General features: G+C 45.9%; 7 protein-coding genes across 7 annotated transcripts; 3 read left to right on the top strand and 4 right to left on the bottom strand.

The window, feature by feature from the left end:
• Window positions 1-100: 100 nt before the first annotated feature.
• Window positions 101-1,320, bottom strand: GL218_06109 (Alpha/beta hydrolase domain-containing protein 13; the record flags this gene model as incomplete). Its single annotated transcript, XM_033582807.1, has 2 exons — window positions 101-825; window positions 888-1,320. 2 exons carry the CDS (start codon window positions 1,318-1,320, stop codon window positions 101-103), a joined length of 1,158 nt encoding a protein of 385 aa, XP_033433973.1.
• Window positions 1,321-2,221: 901 nt separating this feature from the next.
• On the top strand, window positions 2,222-3,503 carry GL218_06110 (Protein phosphatase 1 regulatory subunit SDS22; the record flags this gene model as incomplete). Its single annotated transcript, XM_033582808.1, has 3 exons — window positions 2,222-2,474; window positions 2,548-3,426; window positions 3,484-3,503. 3 exons carry the CDS (start codon window positions 2,222-2,224, stop codon window positions 3,501-3,503), a joined length of 1,152 nt encoding a protein of 383 aa, XP_033434201.1.
• A 558-nt stretch (window positions 3,504-4,061) lies between these two features.
• GL218_06111 (NAD(P)H-dependent D-xylose reductase XYR1) lies at window positions 4,062-5,371 on the bottom strand (the record flags this gene model as incomplete). Its single annotated transcript, XM_033582809.1, has 3 exons — window positions 4,062-4,097; window positions 4,185-4,975; window positions 5,230-5,371. 3 exons carry the CDS (start codon window positions 5,369-5,371, stop codon window positions 4,062-4,064), a joined length of 969 nt encoding a protein of 322 aa, XP_033433858.1.
• Window positions 5,372-9,250: 3,879 nt separating this feature from the next.
• GL218_06112 (uncharacterized protein) lies at window positions 9,251-10,387 on the top strand (the record flags this gene model as incomplete). The annotated part of the gene is made up of 1 exon (XM_033582810.1): window positions 9,251-10,387. One exon carries the CDS (start codon window positions 9,251-9,253, stop codon window positions 10,385-10,387), a length of 1,137 nt encoding a protein of 378 aa, XP_033434202.1.
• A 555-nt stretch (window positions 10,388-10,942) lies between these two features.
• On the bottom strand, window positions 10,943-11,884 carry GL218_06113 (uncharacterized protein; the record flags this gene model as incomplete). The annotated part of the gene is made up of 1 exon (XM_033582811.1): window positions 10,943-11,884. The coding sequence occupies one exon, from the start codon at window positions 11,882-11,884 to the stop codon at window positions 10,943-10,945; it is 942 nt and encodes a 313-aa protein (XP_033434203.1).
• Window positions 11,885-13,815: 1,931 nt separating this feature from the next.
• GL218_06114 (Chitinase 1) lies at window positions 13,816-15,161 on the top strand (the record flags this gene model as incomplete). Its single annotated transcript, XM_033582812.1, has 5 exons — window positions 13,816-14,176; window positions 14,253-14,476; window positions 14,539-14,564; window positions 14,623-15,011; window positions 15,085-15,161. 5 exons carry the CDS (start codon window positions 13,816-13,818, stop codon window positions 15,159-15,161), a joined length of 1,077 nt encoding a protein of 358 aa, XP_033434197.1.
• Window positions 15,162-15,583: 422 nt separating this feature from the next.
• Window positions 15,584-17,911, bottom strand: GL218_06115 (Nucleolar complex protein 2; the record flags this gene model as incomplete). Its single annotated transcript, XM_033582813.1, has 1 exon — window positions 15,584-17,911. One exon carries the CDS (start codon window positions 17,909-17,911, stop codon window positions 15,584-15,586), a length of 2,328 nt encoding a protein of 775 aa, XP_033434198.1.
• Between the last annotated feature and the right edge of the window lie 272 nt (window positions 17,912-18,183).

Consider the following 18,183-nt stretch of genomic DNA (forward strand, 5'->3'; position numbering starts at 1 on the left):
GGATAGGTATGTGTAAGTAATCAACTGCTACTACGTTGGCCCTAGGTAATGGCCTGGCTGCCCGACCACAAATAGGATTCTCAAAGTGGGCCAATTAAGTTTAAACACGCGCGGAACACATTCTGTGCGACAAGAATTCTGAGACGGCCCTTCGACCGTCGCCTCGAAACATCGTGTCGTTATGGAAAGCCCCATCTACAGCTTTCCTCGTCACAGGTAGTTGTACGTCTAAACATCGATCATAGAGCTGCTGACTGAGTTCTTTAGGAACAAGCTCATCCTTCGCTGCTTCTAGAATGAATACCTCCGGGGGAGAATTGCCAGTTTCATACTTCCGTGATATAATTCCCAGGTTCTTCCAGCTGTCGAGGTGGTTCCGCAGAAACGGCCAGAGGTACCGATACGGCAACCACTTTTGCGGGTAGAGAACCTCTAACATGGCACGAATTGACGTGAATGGGGTTTCGAGAATCAAGGAATCCAAATGTAGGTTTGCGGGTATTATGGCCTCGGCTGCGAGGTTGGTAGCTACACCCGCGCCAATACTTTGGCCCCAGAGGACGACCTTTGCCGAGGGTCTCGACTCTTGGTTCTCTCCGCCGTAAGAATTACGATGCAGCTGGGAAATCCAGCTAAGGGCGGCGGCAGTATCCATATTGAGACCTTTTTCGGTAGGACGGCCTCGCGAAGTCCAATAGCCCCTATAGCTAAGACATGCAGTTGTGCATCGAACATTTCGATCATCCCATTGTGACGAACGTCTCTTTAGCATGCAGAGGATCGAGGAAAGGTCGGGTAAGCGAGGGGGGATGGATGAGGCGTTCCCTATCGTCAATCGTGAGCTGATCTCGATCTTTACCCCACAGAAGTAGGAATGCAATGCAGACCCTGTAAATAGAGTATGTAGAATGCAACATTTGGTACCATAGACGTTGCACCAGAACCAAGTTCCATGTCCGTAATACACAGAGCAAGATCTGTCCCGTCAGCTGCGCGGATTCTTTCTTCCCGCCACTTAATGCCGGCACACCGACTGGCGTGATCTTCGATCTTCTCCCAACGCGCATTGGGTGGTAGGCCCGGCATGTATATGATTTTATTCTGAAAAATGACCAACATCATACACTTCCACGTCCACAATGCGACGAATAAGCCGCTGAACACTACGGGAGCGAGCACCAGACCTTCAACGTGGTACCTTCTCCTGCATGTAAATGAGTTGTCGATGCGGGGTGTCGTGGGATACCGTGACGGGATAATGGCCAATTTTGGGATACCCCGAATAGAGAACCCGGAAAAACGGCGAATAATGAAGGACATCGTGATTTGAAACTCGAGATCATGGTTGAATGGCTGAAAGTCTTTATGCGGGGTGAAGCGATGCGCGCGAAATATGCGAGTGGATGGTAAAGTTATGATGATGCATTTCTTGACATTAAAATGGTGTGGTTTGAGCTGCACGAGAGCACAAAGAGGGAAGAATTCTCGATCGCGAATTGTTATACGATGTTCTCAATATATGGGATTTTACTTTTGCATATGGAGGTTTAAAGTTGGAGAATCTCGAAGCTTTATGACGATGTTAGGGGGGGAATGCCATCATTCTGTCCCATAAAAAAAGACTAGCGTCCCGCCATCAATCCCCAAAGTGCTTCCATCACAGCTCTTTCCACATTTCAACCGATTTTATGTGTAGACGTATAGACGCTTACATAAAGTTATCTCGGTTACGGTTACGTGCTAAATATACGGTAGCACAGCATTTAGGTATGAATACCTTTTAGGTACATTTTAGGTATCTAAAGCACTATAGAGTACCTAACCTAGCCCAACCAGCACAATACCTGTACCTATCCCTATTCCTAAACATCGTCGTCATCAGGGACCCTGCAGTACAGTGCTTGCACGTGGTACATGTCATAATGGGTCTAATATTCCCCGCTCCTAGCATTAACCTGGACTAACAATACTAAAATCTAGAACATTATTGGATTCGTTAATCGAAGGTACATTAGGATTAGGTACCTATCAGCTATCAGTGGATCAATACCACGGTACAACGACTTTACGAAATACGCTAGCGCAGTAACTCTACATACCAAATACCGCCATCATGTCTCCAAACATTCTACAACTTTCTTCTTTCTTAGCGTGCCCGTCACCGAGCCCGCGATTCTTCATCTTTCGTCCATCCTCACAAACTACTACCAAATCCTACAAGATGCCTGGCCAATTAAACGGTGACGCGGGTCATGAGCCACCCGTCGACCATCATATAGAAGTGGTTGAAGACGAGACCCATTCCGAGCGGGGAGACGGCCATCCTAGTCCCGGTTTAAGAGACAGCAAAGGCTGGGACGGCAAGCTGCGTGTCGACCGCAACGCCCTATTCAAGAATCCTGAAGCTCTGTCGGATCCCGAATATTCGGACGATGAAAATGTACTTCCAGGAGAAGAAATAAGTGCAGATGAGGGTAAGTTCATTTAACACCCTATCTTTTGCTAGTACCTTAATCAACGGAACTCCTTTATTGACTGTTGGTGTAGACCTTCTTGACGATGAAGATCCCGATACGGATGATATTAGTCTTACACATGCGCGAATCTCTTCTATCTCCGCTCTTCGGTTGGAAAGATTTAAGAAGGTTGTAAGACTATGTCTACGCCAAAACCTCGTCCAACACATCGAGGGGCTTTCCGATTTAGGCCCCACTCTAGAGGAACTTGACCTATACGACAACCTCATTTCACACATCAGGGGTTTAGACGACTTAACTAACCTCACAACCCTCGATCTCAGCTTCAACAAGATCAAACATATCAAGCATATCGAGCACTTAACAGAACTCACTGATCTCTTCTTCGTATCCAACAAGATTACTACCATCGATGGGTTGTCGACTTTAACAAAACTCCGACAACTCGAATTGGGCTCGAATAGGATAAGGGAGATCAAGAATCTCGATGCGCTGAAGAATTTGGAGGAACTCTGGCTAGCAAAGAATAAAATTACCGAACTCAAAGGCCTAGCGGGTCTGCCAAAATTAAGACTCTTGAGCATCCAATCGAATAGAATTAAAGACCTTTCTCCTCTGCGCGAAGTCCCTCAATTGGAGGAGTTGTATATCTCACATAATGCCCTCGAAAGTCTAGATGGTTTAGACGGAAGCCCTAATCTAACCATCATCGACATCTCGAATAACGCAATCCAGAGCCTAAAAGGCTTGAGCAGTCTGAAGAACATCGAAGAAGTATGGGCAAGCTATAACCAAATATCAGACTTCGCAGACGTCGAGCGGGAGTTGGCCGACAAGAAGGATTTAACAACGGTATATTTCGAAGGAAATCCTTTGCAGCTGAAACAGCCTGCTCTGTACCGGAACAAAGTGCGACTGGCGCTACCGCAAGTTCAGCAGATTGATGCTAGTGAGTATTCATTGCAGAGACAAATAAAGGATATAATGCTGACACTGGGGGTAATAGCTTTTGTGAAGACGGTATAGTAGTGAACCTATTACCATAAGATGGATATTTGTTTGATGTGGAGTTTCCATATTGCATAGCACGGCGTTCAGGAGGGGTTTACCATGAAGGATTAGTTTGGGATCGAACGAAAATAAGCCCACCTTGTATTGTCAGATTAAGTTGCTTTAGGATCGCTTTAGGATAAGATGCTCATTCAGGAGCAGACGGCCTTGACATTTTTAAGCCGCCGTCGGAATATGTAACTCGGCAAAAGAGGGACGAATAGTGTTCGGCACTGAATCTATGTCAAAAATAACCATACGCTCACGGAAATGAAAAATTACGAGTTTCACAATGTATTCATCCCGTCCGTGTTGATATCACGATACAGGTCGGAAAAGTCTAGTCTACCTAGACACCGTTCTAGCGAAATGACTCCTACGGTTATAACAGACTTTACAATAGTGCCCACAATCGTCACTATCAACGACGAAGATCCTCTACCAGCATGCATATTAGCGTACTCAAACCTAATTACGTCAAGAAGCCCAGGCACAGAATACAGTAGAACCCTCTGTTAACCGCCGGGTGCCTATTTAACCAAAAATCCACATCTTATCCGTGTCGAAGTACTAATTAGAGGCATGAAGATTAGCATATATTTAGATTTGGAGGCCAACAGGCAGTAAACAAATGGAGACGGAAATATCTAGACTCACGTTAGAAGGCTGGTTGAAGCGAATGCCTGCATCCTTAGCAGTGATACTGTCGATATCAGCCGGCTCGAGATCGAATCCGGTACTGTCCAAGTTCTGGGCCATAATCGCGGGACGGACCGTCTTAGGGATAACGGCAAGGCCACGTTGAGTAGCCCATCGTAGCAGAATCTGCGAGGGCTGCTTGTTGTACTTCTCGGCCAAACTGGTAATTAGGTCGTCCTTCATCAAGGGTACGAGGGCCTCGGCATGCTTGAATCCGAACTCGAGGAAAGAAGCAGGGCCGAAGGAGGAGTAGGCCGTGACGGCGATACCCTCAGCCTTGCAGAGATTCAACAGCTCCTGTTGCACTAAATATGGGTGGTGCTCGATCTGCAGAGCAGCTGGAGGAATGGTTGCGTATCGCAGCATATCGTAGATCAGTTGCGCCTGGAAGTTTGACACACCGATCGATTTGGTCAATCCCTTGTTTACCAATCCCTCCATAGAAGCCCACGTTATGTGCAGCGGAGTGTTGGATCGGACAATAGTGGACTTGCCGTCGTAGTGCCACCCCGGAGGATACCGCACGGCCGGGTCGACGTACTTTAGAGCACCGGGGAAGTGGATCAGGTATAAGTCGAAGTAGTCAAGACCCCAGTCGGATAGGGAGCGCTTGCAGGCGGGCTCTACCTTGTCACCATCCTCGAAGACAGGCCATAGCTTAGACGTAATGAAGAGGTCTTCTCTCTTCACGATACCCTCCTTAATTGCACGCGCCACACCCTCACCGCACTCTTTCTCGTTACCATAATCTAATGTAACAAAGAAAACACATTAGCGACCCATGATATTTCCTAGATAGATCTTATTGTATAGCAAAAGAATCATCTTCCGTGTAGATTAACACGCCTAGGATCTTGACATGAGATGCAGACCAGGGGGTAACCCCTGAAATGCTAGGCAGCGGGGTAATAATACCCGAGGAGGGGCTCTTATTACTTCTAAGAACTCTTCACGCGCCAACCTTACGATAAGGTATGGGAAAAAATAGATGAGCTAGACATACCGCAGGCGCCATCAAATAACCGGTAGCCGGTCTTGATGGCATTGTAAACAGTGTCGGCGGCAGTAGCATTATCAACCTTCCACAGACCGAAGCCCACCTGGGGCATCTTATGGCCACTGCTCAGCTTGATAGTTGGAGCCATTGTGGTCGATTTTATACTAAAGTGACGATGATAAGTGCTGGTGGTCGGATAACAGTTCGATATCCCGGGGTACTTTAGCGGCACAGCGAACCGACAGGAGAGTAGACGAGAACTACGAGAAGAGAGAAACGTAATGACAGATCGCATGGTCCCCGCGGAATGCTGTTGGTGGGAGTAGGTCTTATATACACTTTTTCCTTCCAGCCACGAGAGTAAATAAGCTACCCTGTTGACTACGTCTCTACATCAACAAACCTTACCTCCCGCGACCGCATTCCTTATGTGGAGATATGCGCCTGTTAACACACTCGCCAAAGAAGGAAAAATTGGGCTGACCGTAACTCGCCGAACAAACCCCATACATTACAGTACTATCGTGGGCTCATGACTTAACTGATTGGCGTGGATAATACCTCCTCACGATAGATAGAACTCAGTCCTCCGCACGAAGAAGATGGGGGGAAGCATTAGCGAGCCTCTCATTTGCTCGTTTAAACGTAGGAGATTGGGGCCAGAGTCGGCCGCCGCTGATGATCCAATATGTCTCAGAAGGGGGGGCAAGACGGGGGGAGGCGGGGAAGAAGGCGGGTGTAAGTTCCAGCTAGAAAGCTCGCTAGGAACAAAACCGACAAGACGAGACGCATCTCTACGCTATCTCGAAAAAAGAAAAGAAAAAGTAAAAGTAAAGCCCCTTAACTATCTAGCAGCAGCGTGGATTGCAACGCCATCATTCGCTTGGGAGAATGATTTCGCCGAGACCCGACTAATGTTTACCTTACCCGTCATCTATTCGTCGATTGGAATACCCTCACTCCTATACAATTTAGCCTGAATATCAGTCGTGGGTACCATGGGGCTATGGGGGTCCACTGCGGCTAATTCCCTATAATCTCTTCAATCTTTTCACGTCTCCCCCATTATAATCTAACCTCGTGCTTACTTCTGTCGCATTCATCCCACGTTTCTTTGCTGGATGTAAAAGAGCTCCTCTCTTTTGTCCCCCCAATTTTTGACATGTTACTAATCACAATTTCTTCAAGTCAAGAAATATCACAGGTCCTAATGTATATAGGAGGACTCGAGGGTAGGCTTATTTGACCAATCACACTGTAGTCACTTTAGTATTTGGCCGTTATAGATCGGGCTTGGCGATCTTGTATATGCCATTCAGATCTTCGACTCTGCGGCTCCTAATCCGCGTAGGCACTCTCGCGAACGTTACCTACCCCAATTAATTTCTATTATTGACCTCTCAGTGTCTATAATATAAATATAATAGATATAAAATGAATTTGAAGTTTGCCTATCCATCTATATATATTCCATACACTTCCTTCCTATATTAAGGTATTAGTAGAATAACGTAACCCGTGCTATATTATATTAAACCAACCTATCGTACTCTGGTAGTGAATTACCACCATTGAATACCCAAGATCAAGGTAGATACCTAGTTATCAAGTTATTGTTAAGCTCTTCTAGCTACTACGTATTATTATTAACCATAATAAGGTTACGGACTCCAAGTACCGGCGTAACCCTTTTTACGAATGTTGCTTGCCGTTTAGTTAAGGGAATACATCCATCTCACCTTTCTCTCAGGAAATTATAAACCCCAAGTAGAAGATATGGTATTAACATCAGTCGTATAAAGCAAATTTTTAACAACCCCTATTACTACTATATTCTTGTTGAGCTAATATGTAAACCTTAGAACATTCAGTCCATGTCAAAAAATCGATTACTAAGAGTTAATTTTATTATTTTCTATTTTTTCCAATACCTTTCAACCTTGAAAGGTATTTTTCCGAAAGCAATCTCTTCTTTATTCAGTTTGCCTTAAAATGATATTCCAATTGTTCTTAGTATACCCTTTAGGTCTTTGTTTGGTAGAAGTAACCTTCTTGGCCTTACCTACCTGCCTAGTCAACGGCCGCAATATTTCAATATCTGTATAATTCATAATCCACATTGATACCCCTTAACAACTATAGGGTACGCACAGATAAAAACATAAGGTGAAATATTGATCTGTCATAATCACGAATAATACGGGAATGAGTTCCAGAAGGAGGAGGCAGAACCCGCCTTATGGCAGTAATGTTCTCTTGGGTAAGAAACCATCCAGAAATCAATCGATATACCAAACACTAATGTTCGGTTTAAACTATAGAGCCTTTAATTAGAAACCGTAGAGATCAATCTCGATCAGGTCAAGAGCCGTCCTTTATACGCGCCAGAAGGTCGTTGAGACAGCTTCAGCAAAACTTCGAAAGAAACCTTTCAGGGCGTGTCAAATTCCAGAGGATACTTGGTCATGGAGGTTTCGGTCTTGCAACGATGGTATGTAACCTAAAGGAGTCACCAATTCTTCTAGCCCACCACTCTCTTATAAACGGATAGGCCTAGCTTTTCTTACTAGCCATCAACTTGGACATAAGCCCCCCTGCAAAATATTATGACAAACAACGCGTATATACTATGGTTAACGGTTAGTACTATAGTGGAGAGTCAGAATTCAGAACGGCTTCGAGGTTGATGTTGCTGTTAAGACGAGTGTTAGAAAAGGCGATGACGAGACGGAGTTAAGAGCTGAGATGTTTGTTCAGGGAGTAAGTGAGCATGCGCTCTTATTCAAGTTCGCATTGTTGACTTTAAAATAGGAGATACTCCGAGGTGCGGAACACGTCGTCCAACTTATCGATATCGAGCAAGGTGTTCCGCCTGCCCTAAAGCTCTACAATAATCCAGCTGTACCAGAACCGGTCATGGTTATGGAAGTTCTCGAGAGAAGTACACTCGCAGATCTTATAGATAGGGTCAATAAGGCAAGACTTAGGAATTACGACATACTTGCTGCCGCCGCAAGTCCTTGGGGAGAAGGACGTTACAATAGGAGTGACTTGAAAATAGGTTATATTCCTAATCGAATGCTATGGAGACTTTTCTTGTGCTGTAAGCCAAAACAGACCTGGATCGTAGAATTTATTGAACGACTACTAAAAGAAAGTATTCAGTGGCTAGAGCCATTACCGGAATGGCGTACGGACCTCCAATGGACCCAAATTACATAGAAGGGAGCTATTATCGTGAAAATATACGAAATCGGGGTATTAGACGGCTACTTCACATGGACCTCGATGTATATAATGGTTGGTGATTTTTTCATCATAAAAATAAAATTTATCTGGCTAATAGCAAACAGTTCTTATCTCAGATATTAGCGGAAGCATGCAGGATGCCGAACATATGATCGCCCCAAAATTAAAGGTTCGCTGTTCATAAAACTCCTACCCTATTACCGCTAACAGATTGTGTCTACAGGTAGCCGACTTCGGGCTTGCTATAGATTGGCATGACGGAATGTCAGTTAGCATGTATGAAGCTTCCTTTCCTAATTTTTCTCCGTTTCATGTAAACCTCTATACAATTCATGTTGTTAGATTTCTAATGCTTCATCCGTGACTTAGGAGGGAAAGTAAGGTGCGGAGAGGAAAGCACGATTTCTTCGCGCCAGTAAGTTCTATAATCTCGATTTTGATTAGTTAAATAGCGATTAACATTATAAAGGAACAAAGAGCCTATAAGAATGCCGCGCGAGATGGCCGTGCTATAGGACCTGCGCTCAATGTATGGGCTATAGGATTGGTAAGTATACTCCCCTCCGCGAGGAACTCTTGAGTTTGATAATAATCCGTATTTATCGAGTAGATCATGTTGAACCTCCTAACGTTGGCACATCCGCAAATTTCATCCTGGGAGGCTAGAGTGAGAACATATGCTGCACCGCACGAAGGAGACCCCCATCATCAACAAGAATTCGTAACTTGGGGTTGGTTCCTTCTCGATCACGAGGAGCATCACCCTAGCCCGTTTATCATGGCATTCGATTACGAACTTCGCCTACTAATAGCACGTTGCTTGGAGACTTATGGCCCAAGACGTCCAACGGCAGGCCAGCTGCTAGCAGTGATCCAGCAAAACATTACAAGGGGAGACGCCGAGGCTCAGAGATTGGCAAACGAAAGATTCGAAAGACATGCTCGGGAAGAGCAGGAACATAGGCAGCGCCTGATAATCGAAGAGCAGAGGGAATCTGACGCCATGCGATATTCTAATTTCTACGATCCTGATTTTGATGAAGTGAGGGACTATGGACACGCAACTCGTCCACCCCCCATTCCACGGAATATTCCCCCTGAAGACCCAATGAGCATGAATCCAAATGAGTTGAATCAATGGCTGGATCAGTTAGACATTAATGCTCCGTCAACCCGGCTCGTGCCGCCATCTTTAATAAATTCCCAGGGGGCTGCCGTTGCGAAGCAACCACCACTAATACCAATTTCGGAAGAATCGCGCATCAGCGACCCATGGAATTGGATAATGGGAGATGGAACAAGACAGTCCACTACCCCTGCCCCCCCTATCCCCCCTACTCCTCCAGCATACAACCCGATCCCAATGTACGAGCAGCCGTCTGTTGCGGGTCCGTCCAGGCGTATTCGTGACGTTCCGCCGCCAAGGTCAAGGACGCCGGTATCCCAGAGAATCATTAGTCGCAACGACTACCGCCCGCTCGAGGAATTCCAGACGCCTCCTGACCTCGAAGACATCGATATACTCGTGAAGTTCTACCAAGACCATCTCCGCGATCCGCCTCAAATAGTAGATCCTTACGCCAAGCTATGGGGACAGAACACTCCCCCCCCACCGCCTGTTAAAGTTCCTCCACCCCAACCGCCTGTTAAAGCTCCTCCACCCCCTAGAGCGGGGCGCCACGTCAGGTTTGCGGTAACCCCGATCCCTCCCGGAGGGATTCCTCCGGCTATTTGGAACCCTCCTCCTCCTCCCGGATTTCCTCCCGCTCCTCCCGGATTTCCTCCCGGATTTGGTCCAGTTGTAAACCAAGGAGATGCAAATCAAGGAGATGCAAATCAAGGAGGCGGACAAAATGCGAAGCAGACACCAGCAGATGCAACGGATGTTCATAATATATATCGAGGTAAGCCTTAATATTTCACGAGACATGCCGTATTACAAGATAAGCTGACCATGCGCAGCGAGTCCACCCCGTTTCGATCTCCTTAATCTCCTTCCCCGTAAAAGATTTGCAGGATGATTTAACTTACTCCCATCTAGGAGGGCCAAGTGGCTGTACAATACAATAGCACTCGTTGCTTTCTTCGATTCACTTTCACGTTTCAAATATCGAATATTTATTTGTCTCAATGGGGTGTTAAAGGGGTGCTTGGATAAATTTAGATTATTGAAAGCTAAGTTGTAGAATATAATGGACTAAGTTGGAATTCATGTCATTATTCGTAACTGTTTCCTACGTCTTAAATTTGTTCTTGATAATAGACGATCAGACGTGATAAACCGAGGGTATTTCTCTACTTAGGCCTAATATCATACTTGACAAAGGTCTTTCTGTCCCTGACTCCCTTTCAACTTGCTATCAGATATCCACCATATTCATCAGGCAATTCCTTTCTATAGATACGCAATAGATCCGCCAATGCCTCTACTATAGGTAATCCCTGTAAATACGTATGTTACTTATATCGCCTATCTCTTATTCTTCTCCTTCCCCTTGCCCTTCCCTTTGTCCTTTCCACTTTTATCTTCCTGGTTCTCACCCCTCTCCGTAACCACCAGCCAAAAAGTCTCAGCTCCCAACTCAAGCGGGCCAGGAACCCGCACATTGAGCTCTGCAATATATGACCCTAGGGTAGCTAGCTGCGCTTCCGCACTTGCGTCCTTGGCCCCGCGCGGAGTCTGCAGTAACTCGTCGACGGACAGGCCAAGAACCTGGCCTAGCTCCGCTGTGTCTAACAGACAGGCGTCGAGCCCGCGCCGGTTCAACCACTTGATATTCGCCGCGGCCGTGTAAGCAACAGCGCGCTCCTTTGGTGTCTTCGGCTCCCGGCTGACGGCGTTTATAGCCGCAAACGGAAGTACGATTGCGGCGCCGGCGGCCCGGAGGGCAGTGGCAACTGGGATGCCGATGGTGGCGCCTACGACTTGAAATGCGGCGCCGACGACGTTCCCCGACTTGGCGGTATCCTTAATGGCCTGGCCTGAGGCTTTAATATGTGCCATCGTCTCCTTGCCAAAGCGCTTGGGCACGTCGCCGACGTGCTGTGCCATATCGCCAGCGTGACTGATGGCTTTCTGTGAGACAGTCGCCGCTAGGAAGCCTGATAGAGTACGGATGAATCCGAGCCAGGTCTCTTGCGTGATTCCATGGCGTAGTAGTGATGGCGAGGATGCTTCGAGGAAAGGGGCGGTGGGGTCTGCTTTGATCTGAGGAATTGCGATAGGACGCTGATCGCTAGTGTTGGCTGCTAAAGCCGAGTACGGTGGTAGATCACTATCGGGAGGGAAATTGAAAGGGGAGGCAGCTGTCGGCCCCGTTGCCGGTGTCTCTATGACGGTCGAGGGGCCGGAGATTTCTTCATACGCAGGGAGTGCCTCACCCTGTGCTTCTTTCTCCTTTGATTGTTCCATAGAGAGGTAGATATTAGATTACAAATAGTAGATTATTTTTCAAAATTTAGTGTTCGGTTATACTCTCTAGATTGATTGATGAATAACTCTTGACTAAATTTCCATGAGAAAACTACGAGTATTAATAATAAAATTTAGATCCATCTATTAAAAGAAAAACGCCTGAGCTCCGGCATGGCGATGCCACTGTGCCGCTCCGGGGGTGGGGTAGCTACGCGTTATGAGGCCTCTGAGAACTCAGCTGGTGGAGATTATAAACAACGAAAGCGAGAACGAAAACAGTGGGGGTATATCCATAGAACTAAGAGATAGGTTAGTTTGGTGAGATATTAGATCTACTCTACCTTTACAAAGGAACCATTTACTTATAGCTTCAACAATAGGGCTAAGCCGCCAAGTAACGATAGGGCTGATGGATCATTAAAGGGTGATTTCTATAATGATATATGGCTTTGATCTACACACTGGCGTAGTAGGTATCTTTATCGGAGTCAATAAGGTAGCTAACACTGCGGTAATAGAACAACTAGGTAGGGATTCGTACAGCCACTATTAAACCTGTTTGCGCAATATAATACCTATTGAATTGGCTTCCTATTTTACTACTACACAATTGCAAAACATATCTAACTATGATGTACTGATTGAATATCCCTATATTTATAACTATACTCGATTTAATTTTTCTAATGAAAATTGGATTGCAGTGGTTAATATCACAGTCGTTAAGAAGGATTAAAGAAGCAAACTTAGTAAAGCGTAGTCGCGTAAATCAATTTACTACCTAGTATAGGTAGACACCGAGGTGATCGAGAACGCTTAAATGAAGGATATATACTTGCATTGGACTTGTATCAAGGTCAGCCACCTGAGTAACCAATTTCTTGATGGTAGATTTTTACACATGTGCAAGTCATCGGGAAACTAAGTCTGACTATAACCACTAGAGAACAGAATATATTACTCTATGGCTTGTTAATACTATTTTATCATAAGACTCAAACAGAGGAGAGCTGATTGGAGGCATCTCGGCAATTCCGTAATGTAGCACGGTTGTGTGGCATTCAGATGAAGTACTACCGACGATCACTGCCAAGGTGCGTGATGTAATGTGATAAGGTCTCATCCCGCCCTATCCAACTTCGCGGTTCCCTTTGGACAGCTTCTACATATATCAAGCTTCGGCTCTTTTTGTTTCATATTTTCAGGAGTCGCCGTGGATAGCACGTTATCATTGACGTAGTCGGCTTTATTGTCATCTTACCCCTGAGAACCTGGGGTAACGTTCATATGGACTTTCTATAATAGGCAGTTCAGAACATTGCCGACCCACTTGACCACTTGAGCTTCATTGATACCCCGGACTTTCTTAATTACTTTCTTAATTACAAGATACTACAGTATCTAGCTACTAGATACACAACATAGAGGTAATCAAAAGACACTTCAGATAGCCAACTAAATATCCTCTTCCCATAATATCTGGGCGTATTTGCGATCTTTGTTTGCTCTGAATAGGTGAATAACAACTTGAGTATGTTTTATATACGTTAGAGAACTAAGATTGTCGTTCATCTTGTGATATCAATCAAGTTCGATGACTGAAACAGGCGGGAAAAGGTAACATATGCAAGACATTTAGGGTGGCATGAGGCTCTAGGCTGACGGCTACCTAAATCAAACACTCAATCTGGAATGCAACTACAAGGATAAAATAGGAGATGCGGGAGGAAATAAACTACTCAACGTTACACCTCATTCCAACATGCGGGTGGTTTTAAGCACACTTAAGGTATCTACATATATATGCATGAAAGTGCCCATCAGGCGTTATTCGATCTTTGATTTGCACCTTGTGTCGTTGACAACTAGAATCCGTTCTACTCCTGAAAGATCACTTAGTCGTTGAACCTAAGCAATTCGGTCCTAACATGCATATCTCCCGAGCTGTAACAACCGCAACCGCAGCGGCGGCACCGCGGTTTGCTATGTACTACGACCAGTGGCACACTGCGTCTCCCAGCAAGGACCAAATGGCTGGAATAACACATGTAGTTACCGCATTTGCCGGCACTACGCTGTTCACGAGCGATCCGGCCGGCTCCTATTCGCCGTTCGTAGACGTAGGAACGCTCCGCAGCCAATTCCCCGACGGAACCAAAATGTGTGTGGCGATCGGAGGATGGGGTGACACTTCCGGGTTTTCCGTCGGCCAAAAGGACGATACGTCGAGGAAGACTTATGCAAAGGGCGTTGCTGCAATGCTCGAAAGTCACGGTTACGACTGTGTCGGTGAGTAGCTCTAACTCCAAATTTCTTTTTTTTTCTGCAAGATCTATATTATTAGCTAGTTGCTGACCCTTCGTAGATGTTGATTGGGAATATCCTGGTGGTAATGGTGAAGATTATAAACAAAACCCGAACTCAGGCAAGGTCGACGAGATCGCCAACTACGCCTTGCTACTGCAGGAAATCAAGTCAGCTATCGGTGACAAAGAGCTTTCCATCGCGGTTCCCGGCCTCGAGAGGGATATGATTGCCTTCACCTCCGAGCAAGTTCCTAAGATCAACGATGCTGTCGATGTAGTTAACGTAAGTCGCATGTATCCTAGTAGCACACTCCAGATAGAGGCTAACAAGAGCTCCCCTGACAGGTTATGGCATACGACTTGATGAACAGGTAAACGCCACCAAACACGAAGTCCATTCAATAAACACCCAACTGACTCTTCACATAGACGCGACACCCAAACCACGCACCACACCTCCGTCAAAGCATCCCTAGCTACAGTCGACAAGTACATCTCGCTCGGCATGGATGCCTCCAAGCTCAACCTAGGCTTCGCCTTCTACGCGAAATACTTCGTCACGCAAGGCGAATGCACGCAGCCGATCGGATGTCCCACTGTGCAGCTAGAAGACGCCAACGGCGGCGACACGGGAAAATCCGGCGCCGTGACCTTCCTCGAGGGGCCCCCGGTCCTGTCCAGCGGGAAGGCTGATACCGAGGAGGGCGGCCAGTGGTACTGGGACGCGGCCGAGAGCAAGTTCTGGACGTGGGACACGCCCGACTTTATCGCGCAGAAGTTCGAGCAGATTGTTAAGGCGAGGGGGTTGGGTGGCGTTAGTAAGTTTTATCGACCTTATTTCTCGGTATCTTTCTGGAAAGAGAAGAAAAGCTGACTTTTGTTCGCGTATAGTGGCATGGAGCTTGGGTGAGGATTCAGCAGACTGGACATACGTCAAGGCTATCCAGGCTGGTTTGGCTACGCTATAAGCGGTCGTGTTGTGATAACCCTTTTATAGAAGGGGTTTGTTCGATACTATTTCGTGTAAATTTTTTCAACCGAGACGCTAGGTCTCGAACCTTTGTATATACAATAACTTCCAGGCATTATATCAAATTAGCATACCTATCAAGCAGAATCGAATTCCACTATAAGAACTGCCTGTAAGTCTAACAAAGTAATAATTGAATTAAGGGAAAATGTAGCTCCCACGACCTCACAGCTTAAAAACTAGGTAGAAATAAGGCCATATTAGATTTCGTATAGAAAAATATTCGACACGGAGTAGGCGGTACCACTATATTCAGAGATTATTGGGTATCTTAAGACCATACGAAAGGGTAAGACCTACTATTCGCAGGTGATTTCCGATTCATTAACAATTCTGCCCAACCCTATAATATCTATTCCACTATTCATCGTCTTCGTCAGAAGACTCCTCATCCTCATCATCGAAATCCTCCATTTCTTCATCTTCCTTCTCCAATCGAGTAGCATTCTCCTCTAGCGCTTCTTGCTCTTCTTCTTTTCGTTTCCGCTCGTCCTCTTTCCTAGCCTGCTCTAACATCTTGGCCTTCTCCGCTCCCGCTTTCCTCTGAGCAACGACATAGGCGCCAACCGGAGTCTTTTCCCACTCGAAGTCCTTTAGGAATGCATCGACCTGTGACCGATCTCTAGGCGCGAAGTCGACCTTGGCCCTTTTACCTTCGATAAACTTCACATTTGCCTCAAGCTTTTGAACTAGTAAAACGAGGCCAGCGCGAACCTTGCTATTGTTGTTTCCGCCTATCTTCTTTCTTGACTGCTTGAGCCATCGCTTAAGCATGATGATTACAGGAAGGGCAAACTCGGGGAACGCTATATTCGTAGACCATAGAACAAAGTACTCCGAGAATAGCTCAACCACCTGTTCCCCGACTCCGTCTTGATAAACTCGCGTCCGCAGATATGCCTTGGGGGCCTTGTAGGCCACGTGGAAATCGAGAGGCTTGATAGTTGACTGCTTTGGTGATTTTCTTATTTCTGCGGAATTTAAGACTTCTAACAGAGCCGATGCTAGCGGAATATAAGTTCCAGTCGAGCGTGAAACACGAAGAAGCGACCTGATCATATGAAATCGAAGGGGGAAATAAGTTGCGGTAGGTATTAGGCGCATGGCACCAAGTGTAACTTGGACAAGTGGGTAGATGAGGGGCCTGAGCTGGGATTCCTTCCCAGTTTCCGCCTCCTTCAGCGGGCTGCAATGCTCCGATAGTACACAGGACCAGAAGTCCACTGAGTGTACATATTGCCAATTGTAGATAGTTCTATACGAGTCGTTCTGGTTGTGCACGATGCTGTTGCGTAGGTGGATAGCAAGTTGACGGATGAAAGTGAAAGCCGTTGTATAACCAATATTTTGATCTAGGGCCCAGAGCTCAGCGGCAGAATTTTTCATCAAGTTGATTCCTTGTATCGTGTTGACGTTTGTCACACGAGATCCTGCGACTAAACCTTGGTAGGTTGCTTTCAAGACAGCTTCCCTGATACCTTTGTCGCCCACAACGACCAGTCGTCGCAAAACTAAGAAGGCAGTAATTCGAGTTGAGTCGCTACTCGTAGACTGCGACCAGAATCCGACAACGGCTTTGATCAAATTCTTCAGTAGCTTTCGGAAACTCAAGAGGTAAGGGACAAGGGGCGTGATAGCAGATAATGTTAGCTTTAGAGTAGCGTCGTCCGACAGCGTACCGACTAGGTATAAGATGGAGGATATGAAGGATTTTAGGAGCATTGAAAGAGTTTTAAACTTCTTAGTATCCGAGGGGACATGAACCTTGCCAGATAAAGACTCCTTAATAGGAACATGGTGCTGAATGACTTCAGGGATTTGCTTGAGTGCAACAATGAGGATATCATGGAAAACTTCGGGGTTTGATATCTTGTATGTCTGTTTCCTTCCCTGCTCTTCGTCATCCTCGTTCAGGTGTGCTGCGGATCTGAATGCCAAAACCACTTGCCTCGCAGCTCTGAGTGATTGTTTATCTGACAATGCTGTCTTCCATCGTGAAATCATTGCCTGTGTTAGTTCGTTGTCGGTTTTATCTTCTTCGTCTGCGCCATCTGCTTTTCCTTGTTTCTTTTCCTTCTTTCGTTTCTTCTTGGGTTGGTCTTCTTCCTCGCTACCACTCAACTCGTCTACTTCGGCAAGGTCTGCATCATCAAACTCTAACGCCTCAGGGTCGTTCTCTTTTAAGAATTTGTAGAACTCGGGGTCTTCCTGAGCAAGGGCGTCCATCGTCTCTTTACTCATGCCGATATCATCAGCATCTTCGTCGCCTGAATCTTCACTTTCGCTGGCAACAGGCATTTCGTCGGCAGATATATCGATGTCGCTGCCTTCATCCGATGTAGCACCGTCCTCGATAGGCTCATCTCGCTTGCGTTTTCCTAGCTTCTTAGACGTCTTTTTGGCCGGTTGAGCTTTGTCGATTATCTCAAATCCACCGCCGAAGAAATCATCAACGCTCATTTCATTGACATTAGATGTTCTTTTAGAGCCATTGGGCTTATTGGATTTCTCGCCATCCTCTGCGCCCTTATAGAACTCGGCATCTTTCGATTTTTTGAATTGTTTCTTAGCCTGGATCTGATGCCTCTGCTTTATTTTTGCAGTCGATTTCCGTTGATCTAGAACACCTTTTAGGTGTTTCTGCTCGAACTTTTTAGTTGCCTTGAAATTTTTCTTTGCGCCCGCCATTGTAAAAATTGTCACGAAGTTGTGACAGCGTAGTTGAACAATTGCGCAGTGAACTTTGTAAATGATTGATTTTACAGGTGCTGCAACGACAAGCGCGACAAAACCAAATTTTTTTTGGATAAGCTTATCGCGGGGTTCTTATCGTAATCTAGCAGTTTAGTGCTAGTTAAGCCTAATACAATTACGATTGGCTTGTGGCCGCACGGGTACCTAGGTACCTTACCTAAGCCATTTAACAAGGTACCTACCTAAAGTTGCTACTAAAAGTGAAC

Source organism: Daldinia childiae (genome assembly GCF_008694065.1).
Source record: "Daldinia childiae strain JS-1345 chromosome Unknown Scaffold6, whole genome shotgun sequence".
Classification (NCBI taxonomy): Eukaryota; Fungi; Ascomycota; class Sordariomycetes; order Xylariales; family Hypoxylaceae; genus Daldinia; species Daldinia childiae.